Source organism: Lissotriton vulgaris, chromosome 2_1, assembly GCF_964263255.1.
Source record: "Lissotriton vulgaris chromosome 2_1, aLisVul1.2, whole genome shotgun sequence".
NCBI classification, from domain to species: Eukaryota; Metazoa; Chordata; class Amphibia; order Caudata; family Salamandridae; genus Lissotriton; species Lissotriton vulgaris.
This window is the reverse complement of record NC_141687.1, coordinates 503,645,870-503,671,028: the sequence shown is the minus strand read 5'-3', so window position 1 is coordinate 503,671,028 and position 25,159 is coordinate 503,645,870. Positions and strand designations below refer to the sequence as shown.

Below are 25,159 nucleotides of genomic sequence, written 5' to 3'. Positions count from 1 at the left end.
GATTTACATGATTTCATGACGAGCTCAGCTCGTCATCAGCACAGCTCCACTGTGCCTCATGACGAGCTGAGCTCGTCATGAGCATGGAAAGGGTTAATAAAATTCCAAGTCTGACATCAAGGCTGCAGATCAAAATAGCTTCTGGATACAAACATTCTATCAACAGATTATGTATGTCTGAGTTTCAGTCTGCTCAGTATGTCATTTACTGTATATGCTGTGAAGCGCTCTGATACCCTTGGGTCCAGCCAGCGCTATACAAAACTACTAAAATAAAATTTAAAATTTTTTTTTAAAAAAAATATACGATTAAATATATTAAACATATAAAAAGTACCCATATTGGAATATAAATTACATAAAACAAAAAGCTACTAATATCATATAAAATGAATAAATAAATGTATAAATAATTATTTAAAAAGGAACAAATATTAACAAATTATTTAAAACAAATGTATTTATTTGATTTCCTACGCTATAACACTACACCAATAAAAAAACACTTCAAAAGTTGTATCTAAATGTATTTCCATAATTAACAATTAAGAATTTAAAAATTATTCATATAAAAAGTAATAAACATTCATTAAATACACATGCTTTAACGGCATATTATCCACAACACACCCCTAATTCAATTACACGATTACCATAATTAATTTCTAATTTAAATAAATTAATAACTAATTACAAATAAATTACTTCCCACCCTTTACACCTATAAACACCACAAAACACACCTTAAACGAATTACACAATTACCATAATTAATTACTTATTATTTAAAATTAATCAACAACTAATTATTAATTCATCAATTCAAAATAAATTACTTACCACCCTTCCCTCAATTTACACCTATAAACGCCACAGCACACACCTAAAACTAATTACACAATGGCCTTATTTAATTGCCAATTAACTAAATTTAATTAACAAATTAATTCATAATAAATTACTTTACACATTTAAAACTATAACTTCTCAATTAAACATATTGATAAATACAAAATATTCAATACATGTAATATCATTAAATTACCTTCCACCCTATTCTCCTATAAACCCACAACCCGCTACAGAACTAAAACACAAAATTAAAATGAAAAAATATTAATAACTACTAAAAATATGTGTTGTAATTTACTTGCATACCTAACCATAGAGCTTGTAGAACACTTGCATGCCTTGGTAATGGAATTAGAATCCCATTACTTCATGGTCTGTTCTGTGGCATTCTGACTCCGGAGGTGCTGCAGTTGAGACCTATTTTATGTTGATGTTTGTATTTGAATAAAGCCTCACTTGGACTATCTTTGAATACTGGCTTTTAATAATAATCTATGAATTTGATATAATTAAATTACTTCCCACCCTTTTCCCCTATAAACCCACACCCGCTACGGAACTAAAAACAAAAAAATATATAAATCTACTAAAATGTTAACGCATATAATAAAAATACAAATAATTCTTATACAAAAAAAAATACATTACATACATATAAAATATATACTAAAATACATAACAGTATTAAAAAAATCTATATGTTTAGCTATATTTTTGCAAACGATATTAAACACTTCGATATTTTAAACATCGATATTACTTAGCTAAAATCAATATTTTTGAACACGATATTTTGTCTGTCGATATTTCTGACCCACAATATTTTTACATCAATATTCTTTCTCTGCACCGACTTACAGGAAGCGTATTTTCACATCCCCATCTTGCCAGCCCACAGGCGTTACCTGCGGTTCAAGGTAGGCCACAAGCACTTTCAGTTCAATGTGCTACCCTTTGGCCTTACTAGCGTACCTCGGGTGTTCACCAAGGTGATGGTGGGGGTCGCGGCTCCAGTCTTTCCCTACCTCGACCGCTGGCTGTTGAAGGCGTTCTTGCCCCAGACTGTTGTTTCCCACCTCCAGACTATGGCAGGCCTCCAGCACTCGCAGGGTGCAATATAAACATGCCAAAGTCACACCTGACTCTTTCTCAGACTCTTCCTTCCATCTGAGCTATTCTGGACACAGTGCAGTTTTGGGCGTATCCTCCCGAGTAGCGAGTCCAGGATATTCAAATTATGACACCATGTTTCAGCCTCTATACTGGATTTCGGTGAGGACGACTCTGGGCTGCTGACACTCATGGCCTCCTGCATCCTGTTGGTAAATCAAGGCTGATAGCGTCTGTGGGCTCTACAGTAGGATCAGAAGTTCCAGTGGGACCAGTATCAGGGGAACCTCTCCGACATGGGCGAGATCTTGGAGGAAACTGCAATGGACCTGCAGTGGTGGCTAATGCACTGTGATTTGTTCACAGACAACGTCTTACCTGCAAACAGGTAAGTAAATCCGTTTTGGTTATTCGTGCGATTTTTAAAGAGTATTTTTAGATTTCAAAACTCCACACTTAGAAACTTTTTGGAAGAAAATTGTCAATGTTATCCTATGAAGGAAAAAAAGATTATCGGTTCACAGGTAAGTTATCGACTGTGGGAGTTAAGGTTCTGGGGTTAGACTCAGGGGTCCCCCAGGGTCAGTGATGCACTCTTGTTACACCCTCAGTGGCACTAGGGCGGCCAGATGCAGAGACTTGAGGCCCAATGTTATCCAATAGGAGATAGGGGGTCTCCGGTTGGTGGCTGCTGGCAAGCAGGTCACTGGGTTGTGGGAGCAAAGCTCCTAGGTTTAGATCAGGGCAAATGGGGAAACAAAGTAGCACAAAAGGTGCATCCTCAGTGGCACTGAGGCGGCCGGGTGCAGAGTGCTGTTTTAAAGTCGGGCACCCTGTTTTCAATGGAGAACCTCTTTTTTGCAAAAGCACCGCAGGCAGGGAGACTAAGGACTTCTGGGTGCGACCAACACTTTGAGAGGTAAGTTGGGAAGTTAGGGGTTGGTTAGGCACTGTCGGTTTGGGCACACAAGGCCTTGGGGTGTCTGGTGCAGGGGTGCTTTTTGGGGTTGGATCTTCTTACCAGCTCCTGGTCGCGGTTAGGGAGGCCTTCTGGATTTAGACGGCAGGTGTCGGCTGAGGCTTGAGGCAGGGGTTGCTGAATCTCGGGTCAGGATTGCCAGGGTGACCTCCTTGTGGTGGTGTTTCTCCACTCTAGCTCAGGCAGGGTTCGTCAGGTGCAGAGTGGGCTGGATTTGCGGTTTCCGGCTGCTGCCAGAGGTTGAAGTTGAACAAATTCAATGTTCACAGCAAAATCAGTCTTTGGAAGTGAAGGCATGCAGGTCCTCCGGGGTTTTAGAGGTTGCTGGCTGCACGACACACCGGGATTTCTTGGGAGCAGGTTCGAGGGGAGACAGGCCTGTAGGGCTGGGGCCAAGTCAGTGGGCGTCTTCCTCATTAGCTGGCTGCATGGCTGTTCGGTCCTTCTTTTCTTCTTGTTTCTGGATCTGAGGAAGCAAGGTTCGGGGTGCCCCTAAATACTAGATTCAGGGTCCCTTCCCTGGGGTGGGTAAACACCCTATTGTGCCGCCCTCCAGTGGGAGGGGGGCACAAGCCTGTCCCTGGTTGGTTGATTACCCCATCCTCAAGATGGTGGGGACTCTGAGGTTTGCTTCACCTCACCTTCCCCACCTGAGGGGTCGAGTTGGCAAAGGCGGGCACACCTCTCTTTCTCACTTGTTTTTCCCGCCGGTTCTCCCACCCAAAGTAGGGGCAGAACCAGTGTGGACCAGTTGCTGAAAGAAGCAAGTGGTCTTGGAAGCTCCCAAAGGCGGCATGCCTTTGAAGCTTCCTTTTCGTGAACCCTGCCCATCCTGGGGGAGGATACTTGGCACCTCGTCCCAGGATGTGCATTGTTTCGGGCCCCCGAGAGCAGCAGGCTCTGGATCCAGGGGTACAGAAACATGTCTGTTGATGGCAGCCTAAGCAGCCACTCAAGTCGGGACACTAGAGGTTCGTTTTCAGGGTGCATCTCTGAGATGCCCTCTGTGTGCATGTTCCATTAAATCCCACACTGGCATCAGTGTGGGTTTAATGTGATGAGAAGTTTGAAAACTGAGAAGTTTGGTATCAGTGTAGCCATTATCGTTCTGTGGAGTTCCTAATGACAAACTCCCAGCACCATATATTCTTAATGGCAGCACTGCACTTATAATGTCTAACAGTTCACTTGGACACTGTAGGGGTACAGGGCTCATGTTTCTGTACCCTCACCACTGGTATAGTGCACCCAGCTAGAGGGGTGACTGATCTATGTAAGGGCAGTGGGTTGTAGGCATGGTACGCAGAGATGTGTGCCATATCGACTCTTCACTTTGTTCTGCCCCATAACACGCAGCCTGTAAAGGCAGTGTGTGTGTAAAGGCAAAGGTCCTGGGAGCCGGATTGGCAGGGACCCAGGGCACACCAAGTAAAAGTGCATCAATAGTCTGGCAAAAAGTGAGGGGTACTGCAAAAGAAACCCACTTTCCAAGAGACAGTATCTAGGATACGGCTGACGCGGCTGGAAACCCCTTATGCTGCCACGAAAGGAAGACTGGCCGCGAGGAGTGGAGGAGAGGCCCAGGATCTGGCCATAACTCGAGAGTCCTTGAACCTGACCAGGGCCGAGTCTGCCTTTTCACCAAAAATGAGGGTTCCATCAAATTGGCCTGGACATCCCCCAGGAAGCCAGTTGTGCGAAGCCAGGTGTGGCGCCTCAAGGCCACTGTTGTTGAAATAGTTCTCCCCAGTGAGTTGGTTCTATCCAAACCACACCTTATGGTGAATGTGAATTTTACTGCATCTCTCCCGCCCTTGAGAGCTTGGGAGAGCACAGCCCAGGCCTCCTCGGGACCTGCGCAACTGTCTCTCAGAGAGAGTGGGAGAAACAACTCAATAAGCATGCAGTATTCACCGACCGCAATGCCAGACATAAGGAAGAAAACATCTTCTTCCTAAATGAGTCCAGTCTCTTGGATTCCCTATCTGGGGGGGGCAGAAAGGAAGACACCCTAGGAAGTAGAGGCTTGCACCACCAAACTTTCTGGGGTGGGGTGCAGGCTGAGGAACTTTGGGTCACCCAGAGCTGGGCGTTGGCGGAGTGCAATCGTCCTATTCACAGGAGGTGGAAGCCCCAGGTTGAAGCACTTCGATCAGGAGATTAGTCCTTACCTGCACTGAGGGTAGCTCCAGTCCAAGGACCTTAGCTGCCCTCTTAACCACCATGGCAAAGGACATCCCATCCTCCGTAGCCACTGTAGGCAGAGAGATCATGCCAGTGTCTGAGGAAGTATCCAGATCACTGGCTTCCCCAAGTTCCCCATACCAGTTCATTGTCTCCTCAGATACATCCTGGTTCTCTAGAGGGTCTCCAGACTCCTCCCATTCCTCTCCTGAGCCTAGCACGTCCATAAAGTGCTCAGGCAACAACATAGAACGGTTCTGTCGACGTCCGAATCGGCATCACTCAGCGCCATTCTGGCTCTGTGTCGTCAGGGATGAAGATGGGGCTTGCGGCATTGATGGGTGACGTCGAAGGTACCGACTTTGGGTTCGACACTGGGGGAAGGTCGTGTTGGCACGACTAGCATCAAACTGGATCTGGGATCAGATCCACAGCACCGTGGCCGAAGCCGATGGCGTCGAACCCGATGGGGCCCCATCCAACCCCACAGGGCCCACCGACGTACCGCTCTAATACGCAGTGCATGGCCTCGTAAAAATCTTTAATTTGAGTGGGAGTCGCAAAGTAGAGTCTGGCTACGGCTCCGCAGAACCGCGCCTACAGTGTCGATGTTCCTTACCTCTTTCGACAACGGGCACCGGTTGAGGTGAAGTCGAAGTCCGCTTGGACTTTTTCTTCTTCTTGTGCATCTTCCCCGGGTGTCCAGATGACCTCGAATGGGAGGAAGAGGACCTAGGGCTCTGTGAGCGATCCCGCGACCTCCTCTTCCTCGAACGGGATTGGGACCTCCTCGGAGTCTCGTTAGATGGTGTCGACCGCCGGGCCACGTACAACTTCGTCACCCGCTCCCTCAAGGTCTTCGGAGCCCTCGCCCAGCAGTCTGAACAAGCCTTTCAATCTTGGTCGCGTTCAAGACACCACAGACTTACGCAGTGGGGATCGGTAACCGACATAATGCGGGAACAAGTCCTGCAAGGTTTAAAACCTATCTTCCTACCCAACATCCCTTGCACACGAAGTCGTTAAAAATATTGACAAAAGTCGAGAAAAAGCCTGCCAATAAGTGGCAGAGAGGGAGCTCTTCTAAGATCGGTGCGTAACTGGCGCCCGCCTGGTTGGAGCCCATTTAGGCTCCGCAACATCATAACCAACGTCACGCGGAACCGACTGGAGTCACCCGATATCGTTGCTCAGCAAGTTTCCAGATCCAGCCTGATGCCTGGAAAATTCAAAGGTAAGGAATCAGCTAGAAGTTTCTATTAGATAGGGCTTGTACACATCATATATTTCCCTCTATGCCCTTCATTATGCCCCAGTGGGATCTCAACCTAGATCTCACATGTGCTCCTTTTGAGCAGCTCCTTCACATTCCTCGAAGGAAAAGGAGCTTCTCCTTCGTCTGGACCCAAAAAGAATGTTGCAGCACAAAAGAGTTCCAGGTGAACAACCAACTTTTTGTGGATTATGTGGGAGAAAAAAAACGAACCATTCCGTGCTGGGTCGTTATCTGCATGAAGATCTGCTAAGTCCTGAAAAAGAAGCAGCCTTCTGAGGGCTTATGGGCCCATTCCGCCAGGGGGAAGGCTGCAACCACGGCGCTGGCTTGTGTCGTGCCAGTCTTGGATATCTACCAGCTTTCAATGTGGGCTCTACTGCACACGTTTAATAAACACTACTGCCTGGACAGTCAGATCGGCAGTGACCAGCATTTCGCCCATTCGGTCCTGCAGTACTTTCTAGTTTAGTTATCTGTCCTCAGCCCACCGCCATGAAGTATGGCTTGGTTATCTACTCAAAGGTAAGGAATCTGCAGCTAGAAGTCTATCAGATTAACAAGTTACTTACCTTCTTTGAAGCAATTTCTGGTAGAGACAATATCTACCTGCAGATTCCTTCCAGACCCAACCATGTCTCCCCGCTCTGCTGACTCATGTATAGGGCGTGGGTTGCTCTCTTTACAGGGCCCTAGTTTTGAGATACACTAGTTAGTTCACTCCATGGCTCTGAGATTCTAGCATGGAAAAGTGAAAAGTAACTGATGTTAGTGTGCTTGGGTGGCGCCTATATAGTTGACTGCGACGTTGCATCCGGTACAGACGATGCCACGCGAAGCTGAACCGAGCCACCCGACAGCACACAGTGGTACTGCTGACGCAAAAGTTTCTGGATCCAGTCTGATGCCTGGGGAATTTAAAGGCAAGAAATCAGCAACTAGATATTGTCTCTACCAAAAGCGTAACCAAAGGTAAGTAACTTGTTCTTAAGAAGTGGGTTGGGGTATAAAATAGTAAATGTCATTTTAGGGTTTATGTGTGGGTAGCAGTAGAGTGGTAATGGTATTTTTAGGGCTTAGGGGTGGGTAGGGATTTACTCACCTTAGGTATACTTACCATAAGTGGTAATAAAATCATACATCTGTTACTTGGTGCTGGTTTTTGGTTTGCTGAATTTTTGACCAACAATTCCTGACATATAAGCCCTGACTTCTATAGCCCAATATTCTGTTTTTTTATTTGTATGTAAAGAAAGTAAAGCCAGTTTTCGCTGCAACTTTTTATTTTTACATACCTTATTAGACACTTTTCTCTTCTTTTTTCCCCAATAAAAACGTGTGGTCCAACCTTTTACTTACTGATTTCAATTACTCTTTCTAATATGAAAAACATTGTTTTGTGTCAATTGCACCCAAAATGACCATGTAACATAAATAATACATAACGGGTATTTTGTGTAACATGTTCCTAGATTGTCATTCTGATGAGTCTTGGTTACATTTACAAACCGCTCAGCCTTCAGTATCAGGTTTATTCTCGAATGCATAGAGGATGCCTAAAAGGTCATATAATCCTATATTGCACTTGGTGTACCAACTGACAACATGATGCTATTTCGTGAGCACTCCACTTCAGAGAACCTATATGTGAAAGTGATACAGAGGTAGGGAAGGAATCTTAAAAAGAATAGGCAAACAACCCATAGTAAAGCAGGAAGCTTAAAGTCCTGCCAGCATCGCTTATGGAAATGTGCTGATAACACGTAATAAATTAAATGAACGTACAGTTTACTTCGCAGGAAGAGCTAATCCTACATATCTACTGAGAACACACACGTTTTTCATTTGGATTGGAGCTTGGCCATTGTAGCCATCTTGATCTTTAAGGGAGATGAGTTTGTTGATGCGGTATAAATTGTGTATATTGTTTGAAACTCACAATTTAAAGCTGTATATAGACTGGCTTCATATTTTTACTTTCCTGTTTTGCGTATGAAGTATTTAATATGCAATATTACCTCACTTCTAATTTACTAAAATGTACACAACTGACTAGAACATTGTGCACGGGTTAAGCAGTGCTAAAACTTTTGAGGCATGTATAAAACATAGGAGGAATTTAATTTCGAATATGAACTAAAATTCATACCAGTTAATTAATTCCCTTAATGTTTTTTTTCAGATGTGGCTTAAGCCTTGTAAAAGGGCAGATATTCCCAAGCGACCATCTTATCTTGCTCCAGTTTACAAGACTAGTGAGAGAAGAGGAACTCTTTCGACCACCGGGCATTCAACAAATTTTGTGATTGCAATGACTCTCCCTTCTGACAAACCAGAGGAACACTGGATAGGACGGGGAGTAGCATTGCTGTGCCAGCTGAACTCATAACTTTAGTTCATGTTAATATAACATATATAAATCATATTGCTGCTCGAGAGTATATGCAAGAAGTTTGTAATGCTTAATGGCATTCAAGTGTCTTCAGTTGTGAATCATACTCCTGTACCATAAAATGTTTTTAAATAAATGCTTTAAAAAGCAACCAGTAAAGACGTTGATTTTTAAGATTTTTATTTTTTTGCCTTATTTACAGGGAACGTACTGTACATAAAAGAAGCACAAGTCTTGACAATGAACAGTATAACCATTTATAATTTTCAGCATCATGTATTACAAAAAACAGAATGGTTTAGATTACTTTGCATGGTAGCACCTTGCTTAAGTTAAGGACCATAATTACACTTAAACACAGACATTATGGTAATGGAAACAAAAACTCACACTGCATCTTTGTATCATTGCTAGGCGTAACCACAGTGGGGTGATTACAGTGTAAGCAACGCTGAAATGCATATCGATGTCACACAGTGACAGCGTGTAATACAGGTAACATATACAACCTCTATAGCAGAGAATTTGAACAAGACTTTGCATTCAAGTAGATTCGAATTGTTGAGCCAAGAACAAGCACGGCATTTCAGATCATCAATGACATCACTTATTAGAAACACCCATGGATCCTGAACCAGTCCAGTCAATGAGAATAGAAGAGCAACCTTATTGGACGCTTCAATGGATTCTGAACCAGTCCAGTCAACAAGGAGAGTTAATACAGTAACCTAGGCTGATAACCCATTGGTCTTTTCAGCTAATACTTTTCAAAAATGTTAAGCACCTTTCAGGCAGTTATCTTGCCGTCTATGAACTGTTGTCAAAAAGAGTTTTGCAAATGACACGTGGCACACTGACCATTCCCTTGAGTAAAAATGGTCTATTTAGTCTGGCATTCAGGCGAACCAGTTTCAAAACACCAGCACATCAGTCAAATATGGTGAGGTGGAGGTCAAGACCATGTGAAGGGTCAGTGGCAATAAACTGCGACTGGTGAATTAAACAGCCGTTTTGGTGGAGTTGCATTTCTAAAGGAGCCCTAGTTCCGTAAATGAGCATGAATCGGAGCTAATAATAAACTACAACAGAAGAAGAGATCGTTTGTGCATAATGAGTCAATTAAAGAGGCTATTTGAAGGTTACAGTTTGATTCATCTGTCTGCTAATTCTTGTATTGTTGGATGCGGACATTATCCACTCTAGGATTATCTTCTTTGAAACTAAGGAATTCTGTTTACTGGTCCAAGATAATGGATATTTTTTCTTCAAACATAAATTGAACTGATACATATTGGAGAGCTGCATAGGCAGCAGTTGGCACACAAAGATAAACTGCAACTAATTATTGTGATGAGGAGGTAAAACAAATTCTGATTATAAGAAATAACAAATGTGCTGGTACATTATGACATTTGTTTGATGACCTGCAAAATAAATTACTGAACATTGCTATTTTCCAAAAATAACAATGTTATTTGGCTTTAAAACTCTACCAAATATAGTGTGTGTATGTATGTATGTATGTATATATATATAGCATTATGTAGGATATATTTTTAAAAAAAGGAATGTTTTTTAGACAGACATTGCCTCAGTTCAAAAGACTAGTATTTAGACTTGTCGCAGTATCTGAACAGGAGTCCTGGTAAGCGTTTTCTATGCTAACTAAATTAGAGCAATACATATTTTCTTTCAATACTGTGAAAGTAACAGAAACTGGTAGAACCTATCAATGCCTTCATGAAGTACTACCTGTACAAAAAACCCGATTTTCTTTAATTAAGATAATCACATACAATCATAAATAGTCAAAATAATTTGCTTGTGAAAAAAGTTACAATGGAATGGAAACATTGTTGGCCCTTATTCAGGTATCGTTGAAACCGCACATTTTTAAACAATGGGTTGCAAATCTCACAAACTGAAATGGTTGTATACAATCAATAGGAGCTGTCCTGATAATCGCATTAGATATGAAACCGCAGTATTTTCAGAAGATGCATGCCAGTACTACACAATACTATGACGTGCGCTGAAAGCATCAGCAGAGCTTATGCTTTTTAACCCAAAAAATTCAGACTAGATTGAGATAAGGGTACAAGGACCCTACATATGTTCATTAGCCTATTGAAACACATGGAAAGACAACAGGTTTGTTAATTTCTTTAAGAACAGCAATGAATGATACATGTTGGCTTACATGAACAGTCCTGTGTCGAGATGTTGCTGTTTGCATTGCATTCCTTTGGCAATGTAAAACGTAGCGGTGTCTATCGCTGTACAAACTGCTTCAGACCGACAATTTATCAAACAATGTTTTGAATTTTCTTCTTATGGCATTTCGTGTATGCAAACTGCTATTTTTGCTCGTCACTTTGAGGTACCAATGAGCGTCTTCACAAATCGATGCAACAGGCAGCAGAGACATTCACTTGCCCAAATAAAACAATCTTCAGCTTACGGTTATTTCACTTATTTTGTTCAACTCATACTCTACTTGAAAATGCCAGTGCAAATAAAGCAGGCAAGCTTGTCACATAGAAAAGGGAGGCAGTGTGCCCACTACCATAATCGTGTGTTTACAATTTACATACCGAACATGCCCATAAGGAGTAGTACTAGAAACCAAGGACACTTTTGAAGCAATTGTACATACACAAGTAGGCACCTTATGGATGTATTTTACAAGGATGGAGGTATGTAAGCACTTTCATAATTAATGAACACCAGAAAACCATCATTTTGGGATAAGACTTAAATTCAAATTTGGGACAATGTAAATTGACAGACACGATCACCCAGCTACTTTAACTGAAAAGATAGGTTACTATGTTCCTGGCACTCATAAGTCATTTTTTGGCAGTGCACCCCACATGCATACCCAACATCCATATTAGGACCGTTGGATGCACAAAGGTGGAATCTCCATCACGGTCTCACTTAAAGGTTACTTTCTGGTAGTCTTTGGCAAGTCTTCTAACCTTTATAGATAGTTGACAACTGAAGAATAACAGAGGAGAAAGCTAAATATTATCGTGGCTAGGGAAGACTTTTCAAATAACCAGTCTACATGCATCCACCAGCAAGGTATTTTCTATGTAATGTCATAACAGTGTCTACATGACCCTTGCGGTATTAGAGGACGGATTAGGAGTCATGATAAAAACTCAAAGGAGAACATCCTACAAAAGCAGAAAAGTATCTCCTAGAGTTCTAAAACATTTGTATCAAGCACAACATATATTGCTCATATACCTGAAATCCAACAATATGTAAACAATAGTATATTCCAGTGAATCTGCTAAACATCCTAGCTGCCAGTTTCCAATGGCAACGTAATTTTGAGAAGAGAACAAACTTTCTGTACGAACCCTTCAACATGTTATTTAAGAAAATAAAATCGCCCTGTGCTTTTATTGCCCTTTAAAAAATAGAATCGATTTTTACTGGAACCCGCTTCAGATCTAGATCTCCTGTACACCTTTGACGGGCATCCTGCAGATAGCAAATGTTTCAGGTCCGTTATAAGAATACATTCAAAAGCGTTTCAGGGAATTATCACAATACAGTTGGACAATGTATTCAAAGATTTGCCTCATCAAAATATTCATGCTTATTTGTCCCAAAAAGTTGTTAGAATGATCAGAAATGCGTGGCTTCCTTTCCCAGCCTCCTTGCAATCAAACATATACTTTTATTGCCAGTGATTTCATTTTTTTTAAACCGCACAGATAAAGAATTTAGTAAATAATATAAATTAACTTAGAGATCACAAAGCAATGACATTTTTAGCTATTAAGAAGGGGAAGATGAAATACCATATCCACCATGGGAGTGTGTTGTTTGCATTATACATTATGCGTACACTGTGATTACCACATGCACTACATGTCATGAAGTGTGGCAGAGTTACTTATTTCTATCCACTTGGAGATTATAATGTTCTGTGCTTACGCCATACAGTATGCTCTTCCCGAAAGAGCAGCAAACAATCACACTTTACAGTACTGTAAAACGTGTTATTTCACGGCTGTTCCAACTTTAGTGCTTAGTATTGAGACAGGAATGGGTCGTTATTCCTCCACCACAGATGACACAGTGGATGATTTGCATTAATGTTTAAAGTCAAGCGTCATTGTACCATGTTGCTATTCATACTACTTGTCTGTTACGTTAATGACGAACCATGGGAGTGTCAGTAAGAAAAACAGATATCTGCATCACTATACATCCATAGTAGTGCAAGGTCCTACTTTCTGCTTCCGAGTTAACTGTGAATATAATGGATCAGATCGATACACATACAGTAACACCATTGCAAGCACAGTGAATGGTGGACAATGTCATAGCTTAAAGTCAAACACAATTTTATCTTCATAGAGGGCAATTATCAGCATCAGGGCAAATCCTAAAAGCAAGCCCAAGTTCTGAAGGAGGAACTGTCCCACGGCACAAAATCCATTTTCTTCATTCTCAACTTCACCATGGAGCATCTCTGGAAGCTGAAGAGAAGACAATAAAAAGGGAAATTAGCTTTGGTGAACAAAAAACTTTAATTAAGCCTTACTGCCCGTACCTGAGGGCAATAACAGCAGTTAATTACAATTCTCGTAGTTACAGGCTCAACCTGGAAATGATGGTACACAAGACGGGGAGTGCTTCGCTGCCGTTACTGACCTGCAAGTGAAAGCAATAAGGCTATAGTAGCCCGCACACAAACGCACCGAAAATGGGGAGAGCCGCCTCTCGCCTGAATCTTTGCTTCCCTGCTTGAATCGCTGCTCTAATGTCAAGCAAAAATAGTACATAAATCAACTTAATGTAAAAGGAAATCTAAGACATATGGTACACGAATACATGATGGCAGTAGAGTCCTGCTTGAGCTTTAGATGCTAACCTGCGCTGGCTGCCAGCGCTCCAGATTCTACCATTGCCACGGTGCATTCCACCCCCCCCCCCCCCCCCCCCCCATTGCTTTTGAAAAACAAGCATTTGCAATGCAATAGGTCTCACATTTGCTTGAGTTAGCGCTATTGGCGCTTTCTCCGTCTTCTTAAGGAATACAGTATTGCATTTTAACAGAAATAAACATTGCTTATAGCTGTTGCTATGACTTTCCGATTTTGTATTGGAAAAATCTAATCTGGTGATTAAACACAGACACAGTTGCGAAAACAGAACTGGATATTTTGCAGTAAAAATGATAGCTATTCTGTGCGAATTAATGCACAGGCGTGTTCCTACAGGTATTTATTAGGGGAAGAAACATAAAACTGTCAATCCCATTATCAGGCAGCCCCGAGGGATCAGCTTTCTACCTGACATGCAATTGTAAAGTAGAGGAAAACACGTTTATATCATGGTCTTGGTTACTGGCGAATTTACTTTCTTTTCAGCCCTGTTGCTGCAAGAAAGCGAGCATGTGAGCGACATTCTTATATACACTCTTCTTGCAGCAGCTGAGCCAATAAGAAATTAAATTCTTGCCAGTACACCGCATATTACCAAAGCCAATAGCTCTCGTCCCATTGGCAAAGCTGATTGAGCCTTGAAGGGGACTGGGGGGACATGAAACCAGGGTGGGTTAGAGGCTGGCGAGGTGGTGTAACAGAAAATACAGAATTGGCAAAGAAAAACACACAAGAGACAGAGTATAGTGGATACTTGTGGCAGAGAAAAATCACATAACATAGTAGCAGAGCGTGTGCAGATGTATGAGGCGGTGTACTTTCTGTTGCACAACCTCCTAGCTCAAAGAGGTCAGTGTTAATTCTCTTGCTAAAACCAGAGAGTAGGGACATTGAATCTACCAATGTTAAAAGCTGCAACGTCCATGCCCCAGGGCTGTGTCCACTTCGCTCCATCTTGTGCGTACCCTCGTTCTTTGTAGGAAAAAGCCAGAACTCACCACAGAGAATGAATAACATTTAATTAAAGGTCATCTTGTTTGGAAGCACCCTTTTATGTCTAACCTTAGTGTGTTCCTTCCTCGAAATCCTTCCAGTGCCCGCAGTACAACTCAGCGTTCGCTGACAGATCTAACTTAGATTTTGTAAACCTGCCTATTGTGTACAGGATGGGTGGCGCTCGGCGGTTTAAAGCACCAAATATGCGGCTTCCCTGTAGCTTTTCATAACGCAGCTTAAGTGTCAGCTGTACTCAGGTGCGCAATGCCCATTGGTCCAATGGGCATTACAGTAATGTGTTAACGAGTTAACGAGCGTCCTCCTAATGAATGGGCGACCCCAGATCAAAGGTGGCGCTTTTTGCAGCCCAAAGAGCTGGGGGTCCTTAAGAGGGCGCGCGAATGCATGACAGAAACACTGAATAATAAAACAGCAAACCCAAGCCATTGTCATGCTAAGGCGCGATCCGCCCTCCTGCAAGGGCAGAATGCGGCCCATTACCAAGGTCTTCGCCCTCAGCAGTGCCACCTCGGGGCATGTCTAGAGTGGGACGCCCCGCAGCGGCATGTGTATCTACTGTCTGGCTTCATCCACAAACGGCCGGGCAGGTTCCAGCTGGAAGCCCGTGGCCGCGAAAGCACCACTGCGAAGAGTGTGTGTCCAAAATTTGACAGAGCCGAAAGTGTGCCACGGCAGATAGAAATTGTTTATCTAGGCTTGACTTTTATCTTTGTGTTCCGGAACTTCGAGTTTTGCAAGGACCAATAATGCAACCAACACAAATAACAAAATTCAGATAAAGCAACAGGATGCAAAGAGACAACAAAGAACAGGGAACAGGATCAACTAATCGTATCTGAAGCGGGATAACTGGAGGTCTCTGGTCGATAGCTCTGCTGCTCTGTGTTGGTGGCTATGAATGGGTGCTGTGATGGCAGACATCACTGCAAGTTGCAGTGCGAGGCAACACCGGGTGCTCGCAGTGCAGGAAGCCTGGAGTGATTTCTATCCAGTACTGTAGTTCTACACTGGATCATCGTGACCCAGTGGCATAATGCAAAATAATGGGTCCCCCTGCAAATGGATGGATGCACATAAAATGCTGCATAAATGCCGCTAAATTTCAATTTTTGTGCCGCTAAATTTGCTAATCCATGCCGCTATATCCTGGGGGGTCTGATTGGACTCACAGGGCTCCCCCCATCCCCCTCCCCACCCTCCCCCCGTCTGTGTGGCAGCCTGGGATGAGACAGCGTCCCGGGCACACACACACAGCCGCACCTGAGCACTTTACAGGTCTTTAAAAAACCATTTGCATGTTAATGAGATACTGTTGTTGTTTTACCCCTTCTAAGAGCCCCTGCAGCTCCACTCTGCCTATTCCTTTACGATTCAGCCCCCCCCCCGAAATTCTTTCTTAGCCCCGCCCCGAAATGTGGCTCTAGTTGCGCCTCTGGCTGTATTAGTTGCCCAAAATGAATAATAATGAGGATTACAAGAAAACAAAACAAGCATTGGAAATGCAATAGGTCTCGCATCATTAGAGTTAGTGCTTTTAGAATTGTTTATGGGTTTTTTTTGTAAATCTTTAGCATTTTTGTTTCCTGTAGCCAATGCAAAAGAATTACAAATAAAAAAAGCCATAAACATTTCTAAAAGCTCTAACTGAAATGGTCTGAGACCTATTTCACTGGGTGAGGGTGGGTGAGGGTGAGTGAGGGTGAGGGGTTGAGGGTGAGTGAGGGAGAGATTTTTAACAACCATATAGTTATTAAAATAAAACATTTATAGGCGCATGCGTGAAAAGTAACCCACTGATTAACTCGCAAGTTGCCGCCTCTAAGCACGAACGTCGTTCACCTGTTGGGCTACGAGCTTGAAGTAACACCTGTAAGGACAAGCTGTTTCCGTAGGAGTACCAGGAACCGCAGATTGGCCCAACCCCTCGAATTGCCCGAGTCAAAGACTCTCGGGGCCTTGTCCATGATCTGGAGCATATGGGATGACAAGGGCGGTGACTGATTAAAGTAGGAAATGTGAGGATGCATGTGTGGGGGACAGAAATTGGAGATTACGTAAAGATCAATGCACAGAGAGAAGGGGAGGGGAGGGAAATGCACGGAGAGAAGGGAAATGCACGGAGAGAAGGGGAATGCACGGAGAGGTGGGGAGAGAAGGGGAATGCACAGAGAGAAGGGGAGGGCGGGTGTGGGAATGCACGGAAAGAAGGGGAGGGCGGGCGGGGGAATGCACAGAGAGGAGAGTAGGGGAGGGCTGGCTTTGTATGCACGGCAAGAAGCGGAGGACGGGCGTTTTATGCACGGCAAGAAGGGCAGGACGGGCGTTGAATGCACGGCAAGAAGGGCAGGACGGGCGTTGTATGCACGGCAAGAAGGGGAGGACGGGCGTTGTATGCACGGCGAAAAGTATGCAATACAAGAAGGGGAAGGCAGGCAGGTATGCACGGCAGGAAGGGGAGGGCAGGGGTCTGTGTACAGGTATGCACGGTGAGAAAGGAAGGGCTGTCACCGGAATTTGGTAAAAGAGTAGGGAAGAGTCAGTGAAAAATGTATTTGTACCTTCAAAGTAATGTGGCGGGTAAATTAAGGCGGCTCCTTTGTGCCCACTCGCCGCCATGGTGAAGCAGGAAGACCCTCGGGAGCGAAGGAGGAAGTTGGGCAGAGCAGCGAATGCTTCGCGATGAAGAAGTGTTGCCGCTTGATTAAGGGAAAGGCTTCGTTTGTGCTCAGAGGGTAGGGGAAGGGCTCATAATGTGAAGCGGGGGAGCAAAAACCTCTTTAAGGAACACGCTGTGCCTTGCAAAACAAAAGAAAGACTACGCTGGCTTACAGAAAGTTTATTCACATAAGCTACTGTTTTAAAAATAGAAATGCCATTGGAAACATGAAACGTGGCGTCCCTGATGAGACCCTAGGAGCAAGAGAGGAAGGAGGGTGGGCAGAGCAGTGAATGGCTGCGGGAGGAGGAATGAGGAAAAGTTGCCACCAGTTTAAGGAAAAGGCTGTGATTGTGTGCTCTTAATGCAAAGCGGGAGGGGGGAGGAAAACAACAGCTTCAAGGAACACACCGTGCTGTGCAAAACAAATGAAAGGTGGCGCAACTTCAGAAAGGTTTGTTTACACACGCTATTGTTGAAAAATGTAAATGCCTACACACGCTACTGTTTTTAAAATACGAATGCTGTTGGAAACATGAAGAGCGGCAATGCTGTGTGTGACAAGGCAGTAGGGGGAAGTGCACGGAACAGGCGCCCTCTTAAGCATCTAATATGTCTGGGTTGAGGGGGGATGTGTGTAACTGTTCCGGCAGTGTAACAAACAGAGCTGCCGACTTATGTCCTGGGAAACCGTGTTCCAGTCTTGACGTGGGCTTTAACAAAAGAAGTCTATGCTAAAAATTAAAATTAAACGTATTATAAATATTAAAGAATTCTACATGATTTAAACAAAAGAAAACAAGTGGGAAGTGACTCAACGTCCTGAGATGCAAATGCGTGTGTGCCAATGCAGGAGGGAGGAGTGCACGGTACTCAGAAGCATCTGATGATTCAAGACGGAGGGAAGAGAGAGAAGGGGAGGGGGGAGGAGAAATGCGACACGGCGGGCAGGGGAGGGGGCGGAGCGGGGAGAGGGAACAGACAGAGGGAAGGCAGATAAGGGGAGGGGGGAGGAGAAATGCGACACGGCGGGCAGGGGAGGGGGCGGAGCGGGGGCCTGGAGTGCGGCTGAGGGAACAGATGTGCACGCGCCTTAAGCTCAATGCGCATGCGCATTGAGCTTAAATTTCTCGTGCACTGCAAGGAATCGCCACGATTCCTTGCAAGTTGGATAAAGAGTGGATAAGCCCCCATAGTCTCGCTTGCTCGATGCGCATGCGCATCGACAGGCGAGACCTAAAAAACCTTACAGGGTTGTCGGAGCTCTTTCACATGAGCGCTTATTGTGAAAATGGTTAAAGGAAGATCTGAAGGAGGAGGGGTTTACCGTGACCAGCAGCGAGGGTCGGAAGGTGGTGGTCAGGGGAGAGCACAGGGAGTAATAAAATGAAAGTAGTGATGCGGGGGAGGACGGAAACTATGGGGCGATTAAGTGATATACGCAGGCAAGGAGTAAACCACAAGGTCAGAGACTAGATACCAGAGGATGAAAGCACAGGGGAGAGCGGGAGGTGGGGGGGGGAGGTATGGGAACTGGTTGTGTGTGAATACGTAGAAATATATTGGCAACGTGAGAAAAACATACCCCCCCCTCTTGCTGTGTGTGAAGGTGGGCGAGCCATACCAGGCGGAACAAAACCAAGGAGGTGCAGCTGCCAAACTCAAAGACAAACAAAGGGCAGCTTGAGACGGCTGCAACACGTTGAAACAGCATGAAGCAATGCAATAAACAACTAGGACCCAGAGAGTGGCATGCAGAAAGCGGACGAGAAAAATAAACAAGGAGCGACGGTCAGGTGGCACTGAGGGAGGCACACAGAGGGGGGTGGCGTTGTGGGGGGAAAACAACACAGACGGGCATCAAGCACTGCCAAAAGCATGAAACAATGCTATAAACAAAAAAGAGTTCCCCAAATAACAGTTACGCTGTCTAAGCATAACAAACCTGTGCTGCCTAAACCAATTACACGTTAGCTAAGAAGACTGACACTGCCCTGAACAAATAGAAGAGCAAAACCAAAGGGGATGATGGACGGAGTGTTGAACATTGCAAGCACTCACCCCCAGTCAACTGATCTAGGTTTAATCCAACATCATTCTTTAGCTCAGAACCAGTAATGGAATTAGCAGAAGAGGTGGAAAAGCTTAGGCAATTAATCCTGACCAACTCATCCATAGAGCATTGCCTTTAGATAGACGGTGTGGAAACCTGGATGCGAAGTTTGGACATTTTGTGTTGTGTACTATAGCAAACAGATCTATCTGCCGAAATCCCCATTATTGAAAGTAGGGAAGAAGAACTTGGGGATAAAGTTCCTACTCGTGAACTTGTTGCCTGTGTCTGCTTAGCAGGTCGGCAATTTGATTGTCTACTCCTGGAAGGTGTTCCGCAAGGAGATACATTTTTTGATTAATTGCTCAATTCCAAATGCTTTCTGCCAGGCGCGACAGAGAGAGTGCGTTTCTCGTTTCTACAGATAAAACATTGCTGTCATGTTGTCTGTGCAGACTAAGACAGTTTTGCCTAGAAGGTGAGTGTGGAAAGCTTTGAGTGCTAGGAACACTGCTAGAAGCTCCAGTTGGTTGATGTGGAGACGTTTGTGGTTGTCTGACCACAGCCCTTAAACTGTGTGATGTTGGAGATGAGCACCCAGACCGGTCAAAGATGAGTCTGCTGTTAGTATTCGGTGGAATCGGGTCTACCCTTTTGATACGTTTTGAGGGTTCCACCACTGCAGAGAGCGATGAGTGAGGCTGTCTACCAACACTAGATTGTTTAATTGATCAAGTGACTGATTCCAATGAAATCAAAGACCTGGAAAAGGGACCTTAGATCAATAAAATCAGATGAACTAGCTACCCCCATTGTAAATTTACCCTCTCCTCCTCCCAAACTGACTTGGTTAGGTTAAGTCTCTCACTGACGCCTACACAATTCAACCATCTCTAACATCATGGAAGGCATTGCTCCACTCGAACAAAAAAACACATCAACAGAAATATCCAAGCTGTGGTCCAACAACAATTTAAACACTGAACATTGCAACCTTAGGGCAGTTCAACGAGCTTGGAGAGCCAAACCCTCCTCGGACCAACTAAAACTCCTTAGAGAGTTTAGGAGCTTCTACAACAAACAAATCAAGAGTGCTAAAGAAGATTATTTCAGACTCCAACTCGATCAAGCTGCTAACCATTCTAAGAAACGTTCGAGTTGGTTAACCCCTTCTGTGCTGGCGTCGGCCAATGGCCGTCGCAAGCACTACCTGCGTGGTGCTGCGCACGACCGTTGGCTGACGCAGCCCCGCCCGCTCCGTCAAACGCCCGCACCTCGGCGGAATTGCCGCCACAGTAAATGGGTTAAACAGCAATCAGTGGTAGGTCCAAACCACTCTGACTCTGGAGGCAGCCCACCCTCATGTGAAGATCTTCCTGCCTTCTTCACTGAGAAATCAAGACTCCTCACCATTGAGCTCGCCTCTAAAAAGGCCCTATTGCCTTCTTCCGGGTCTGCCCCATCCCTTGACCTCTCAGTAAAGCACAAGCCTTTCTGTCTGAATACCAAGAACAATGCGTCATGGGGCAGTTTGACCCTATTCAGTGTAAAATACATCAACAAGATCCTTTAGAATATTAACCCGTCTAAACACTTCATTGAACCGTTGCCCCGGGCCATCTTCAAGGAAACCAAGAATGTACTCATCATCACATGGGCAAGGATTGTAAATGCTTCTCTATCACAAGGCACAATCCCCGACTGCCTAAAAGCAGCTCAGGTATCACCTATACTAAAAACACTTAACGCAGACAAAGCTGACCTCAATAATAATAATAATAATAATAATACAGAAGCTTATTGAGCGCGAACAGCTACCTCTGGGGAGGTGTCCCGGCGCTAGCGAGTCCTACAGCAAGAGTGAGTAGACAGGAGGGAGAAGGATTATTGCATAAAAAACCAGGTTTTTAGGAGTTTCCTAAAGCTGGCTTCTGACGTGGCGGATTGGATGGCAGGGGGCAGAGTATTCCAAAGTTTCGCCGTGCCGGCTGAGAAGGACCTGCCTCCAAGTCTAGCTTTCCTCACGCGTGGTACAATTAGCTTGAGCAGGGAGTTTGAGCGCAGCTCTCGTTTTTGGTGGTAGCGGGGGAGTCGGAGTTTTAGATAATTGGGACACGATCCTTTTAGCGCTCTGAAAGCCAGGGTAAGCACTTTGAACTTAATTCTGCTTGCCACTGGCAGCCAATGCAGCTCGTGCAGATGCGGAGAGATGTGCTGCCTAAAAGGGACACGTTTTATCAATCTCGCAGCCGCATTCTGCACGATCTGTAAGCGTTGCACCGCATATTTAGGTAGACCAAGAAAGAGGCCATTAGAATAATCGAGTCGAGATGTGATTGTTGCGTGAACCACCGTTTTTCGACACTCGACTGGTAGCAGAGGCAGAATTTTCCGCAAATTTTTGAGTTTATGCAGGCAGCCAGCGGTAAGCTGTTGTATATGCGGCAAGAAAGACAAGTTCTCATCCCATTTTACTCCTAGATTTTTAGCCTGGGTGCTGGGAGATGGGGCAGGGCCCATTTCCGTTTGCCACCACAGATCCGGAGGGGGATGTTTGAGATTTCCAAAGAATAACACCTCCGTTTTGCTCGCGTTCAATTTGAGCTTGTTAGTGTTCATCCATTTGGCCACGTCTTGAAGACAGCCCCTGATATTGCTGAAGGCTGCCTCGGACGTATCTGTATATGGGAAGACTAATTGAGTGTCGTCCGCATAGGATATTGCCTTGACCCCCCATTTGGCAATCAAGGTGAAAAGCGGGGCCAAATAGACATTGAACAGCAGGGGGCTGAGTGCCGACCCCTGTGGGACGCCACACCAGAGATTTTTTGGTCTAGAGGAGAAGGGGCCCAAGGCCACTTTCTGGGAGCGATTAGTGAGATAGGAGAGTAGCCAGTTGAGTGCTTTGTCTCCAAGGCCTATGTCCTTAAGACGGGTCAGTAGTCTGCTGTGATCTACAGTATCGAAAGCAGCTGATAGATCCAGGAGCACCAGCATAGCTGATGCCCCTGAATCTAGGGACCACCTGATAGACTCTGCAACCTCAATGAGGGCCGTCTCGGTACTGAAGCCGGCCCTAAAGCCTGACTGAGTTTCATGTAAGGCGCCGCTATCTTCAATAAAGTTTTTTAGCTGCCTCTGAATCATTTTTTCAAGCATTTTGCCGGGGGCTGCAAGAAGAGAGATGGGTCGGAGATTGTTCAGATCATCCGATGCGCCTTGGGGTTTTTTTTTCAGCGGGAGAAGAGTGGCCTGTTTCCAGCAGTCCGGAAACGTGCCCGTAACAATGGACATGTTCCATATGTGTAAGAGGGGAGCTGCGATTGCTTCAGACATTAATTTCCACAGTTTAGGTGGACAGGGATCATCCGGGGCTCCCGATTTACATTTTTGTATTTCTTTTACTGCCTCAGAGAGGGTAATAGGCTGAAATTGATTTAAGGGGGTAGTGGGACATTCAGAAATTCTTAGCTCATCCATTAATGTCGGCTCGGGGTCCGTAAAAGTATCATAGACTTTTTGAATTTTGGTGTCAAAAAAGTCTGAAATGGATTCGCAGAGTCTTACCGAAGGGATAATATCCGTCTCGATAGCTCTGGGTTTGAAGAAGGATTGAACAATCTTGAAAACTTCTTTACTCGATTGTTCTGCCTGTAGAATGGAGGCCTCAAAGAAGTTTTTCTTGGCTTTTTTGATAGATAAATGTAGAGCATGAAGAGCTTTTTTATAGCTGGATTTGGCTGAATCGCAATAATTTGCTCGCCACCGGCGTTCCAGTTTTTTACATTTACTTTTTTCGGCCATGAGTTCAGGGGTGAACCACGGTGCAGAGGGCGATTCTCTGCGTGATGTAACAGTGCTGGCCGGCGCTATAGAGTCCACTATTTTGCTTATCCACACGTTCAGAGATGCAGCATCGGAGTTTGCATCCGAGGTAAGGGGTAGGGGATTTGCCCGAAGTGCTGGACACAGTATGTCAGCTGTTAGATTGTCCCATTTTCTCCGCACATAGGATCGTTTTCCTGTGATCTGAGACTGGAGGGGGATTGGGATTGTCATGGTGATTAAGTAGTGGTCCGTCCAGAGCAGTGGTAGCGGAGAGAAGGCTGTTGTGTTCAATATGTTGGAAAAGAAAAGATCCAGCGTATGCCCCGCTCGATGCGTGGGGCCTGTAATAGCTTGAGTTAGATTGGCCGAATGCATGGTAGAGATAAGATGAGAGGCCTGTGGGCAGTCAGGATTGTCGGCGTGAAGATTAAAATCGCCGGCTACGATAAAGTAAGAGTGGTCTAGAGAGTTTAGAACAATAAAGTCCATAAGCTCGCACAGGGCTGATGTCGGACAATCCGGGGGTCTGTAAATAACTAGGCCTATAAGAGACAGTTGGGGGGTAATTTGGAGGCAGAAGCGTAGCCCCTCAATGCTTGGGAATGTGGTGGGAGTGGAGGACAACAATGTGTATTTCTCGTTGTAGATGAAAGCCACTCCACCTCCTCTTCGGCCCTCCTTTCTATTGGAAAAACTCATTTTAAAGCCTGGCGGGATTGCTAGCGAAATGGATGCCATGTTGTCTTCATTGAGCCATGTCTCTGTGAGGCACATGGCGTCCCATTGTGAGTCCGTTATGAGCAAGCATAGATCATCAGCCTGCTTGGGAAGAGATCTGCAGTTAAGTAGTCCGATCCTAAGTTGGGTGGGGGGGGTGTTACGCAAAGGTTTACTAGCTTTTTTGAGAAGTGAGGTTGTTTGCGAAGAGACGATGCCTAGAGACTTATGGCAGCGTGGGCAGTGGGAAGGGAGATCCAGAGTCATCAAATTGAGCTCAGGTGACTGACAGATGGTGTCAGTATTCATAGACCGGAGCTCCGCACTGGACCAGACTATCCTTTGTTTGTGTGCAGTGGCACGGGCAGCATGGCTGGCGCTGGTCGCAGGTCGGTCGCGGACGGGCGCAGACGGGCTTGCCTTAGGCGCGCCTTCGGCGCGCAAACGGCGCTCCCGCTGCGCTCGTCCGCTGCGCTTCCTCCAGTGGCACATTTTATAGTGTGGGGAGGCGGGGGGGCGTGGCCAGAGAGGAGGCGTGGCCTCGTTGCACGCCGTCAATGGCGGCGGCCAGAGGGCGATTTGATAAGGTGAGGGAGGCGCTGCTCGTGATCAATAATTTCGGTCCTAACTCCACCATCCCCACCCTAGCCAAACTCCTTGAAAAATGCGTTCAATACCAACTTCGTGCTCACATGGAGAATTTCCAACTCCTGGACCAGCATCAATCTGGAAGTGTTGGAAATGAGTTTACCTTCTTGAACTAAATCTTGTGCTTTGGCCTTATGCTCGTCTGGGAGAAACTGTAGAAGTTGTTCTATTTCGTCCCAGTGGGCTCTTTCATATCTTGCAAGGACGCCTTAGGTGTTGGCAATACGCCAATGATTAGCAGCTTGCAAAGTTAGAAGTTTGCCAGAAGCATCAAACAGTTTTGACTATCTATGTGGGGGAGGAGAATCCCGAAACACTTGAGAATTAGCTCGCTTTCGAGCATTGGATACCACTACAAAGTCCAGTGGTAACTAACCCTTAATAAAAATAGGGTCTGTTGTGGAAGGTTTGCATGTTTTATCCACTCAAGGAGTGAGGACCCTAGCACGTACAGGATCTTTAAAGAGGTTGTCTGTGTGCCTTAACATACCTTTAAGCATAGTGTCAGACTGGATTTATGTGTTGCTAAAGTTTCAAATA

General features: G+C 44.9%; 2 protein-coding genes across 7 annotated transcripts in view; one reads left to right on the top strand and one right to left on the bottom strand.

Annotated features, from left to right (window-relative positions):
- DNAH7 (dynein axonemal heavy chain 7) overlaps nt 1-8,961 on the top strand; it is a 1,812,153-nt gene extending 1,803,192 nt beyond the window's left edge. The window contains exon 64 of the mRNA XM_086955398.1: nt 8,581-8,961. Coding sequence (XP_086811524.1) covers nt 8,581-8,787 — 207 coding nt within the window. The 3' untranslated portion in view covers nt 8,788-8,961. The remainder of the gene's footprint in view (nt 1-8,580) is intronic.
- Nucleotides 8,962-11,009: 2,048 nt separating this feature from the next.
- SLC39A10 (solute carrier family 39 member 10) overlaps nt 11,010-25,159 on the bottom strand; it is a 457,169-nt gene continuing 443,019 nt past the window's right edge. For 3 of the 6 annotated variants that reach the window (XM_086955403.1, XM_086955402.1, XM_086955404.1), the window contains one exon: nt 11,010-13,292. In XM_086955403.1, the coding sequence (XP_086811529.1) occupies nt 13,134-13,292 (159 nt within the window). In that variant the 3' untranslated portion in view covers nt 11,010-13,133. The remainder of the gene's footprint in view (nt 13,293-25,159) is intronic. The other 3 variants (XM_086955399.1, XM_086955401.1, XM_086955400.1) reach the window with 1 other exon arrangement.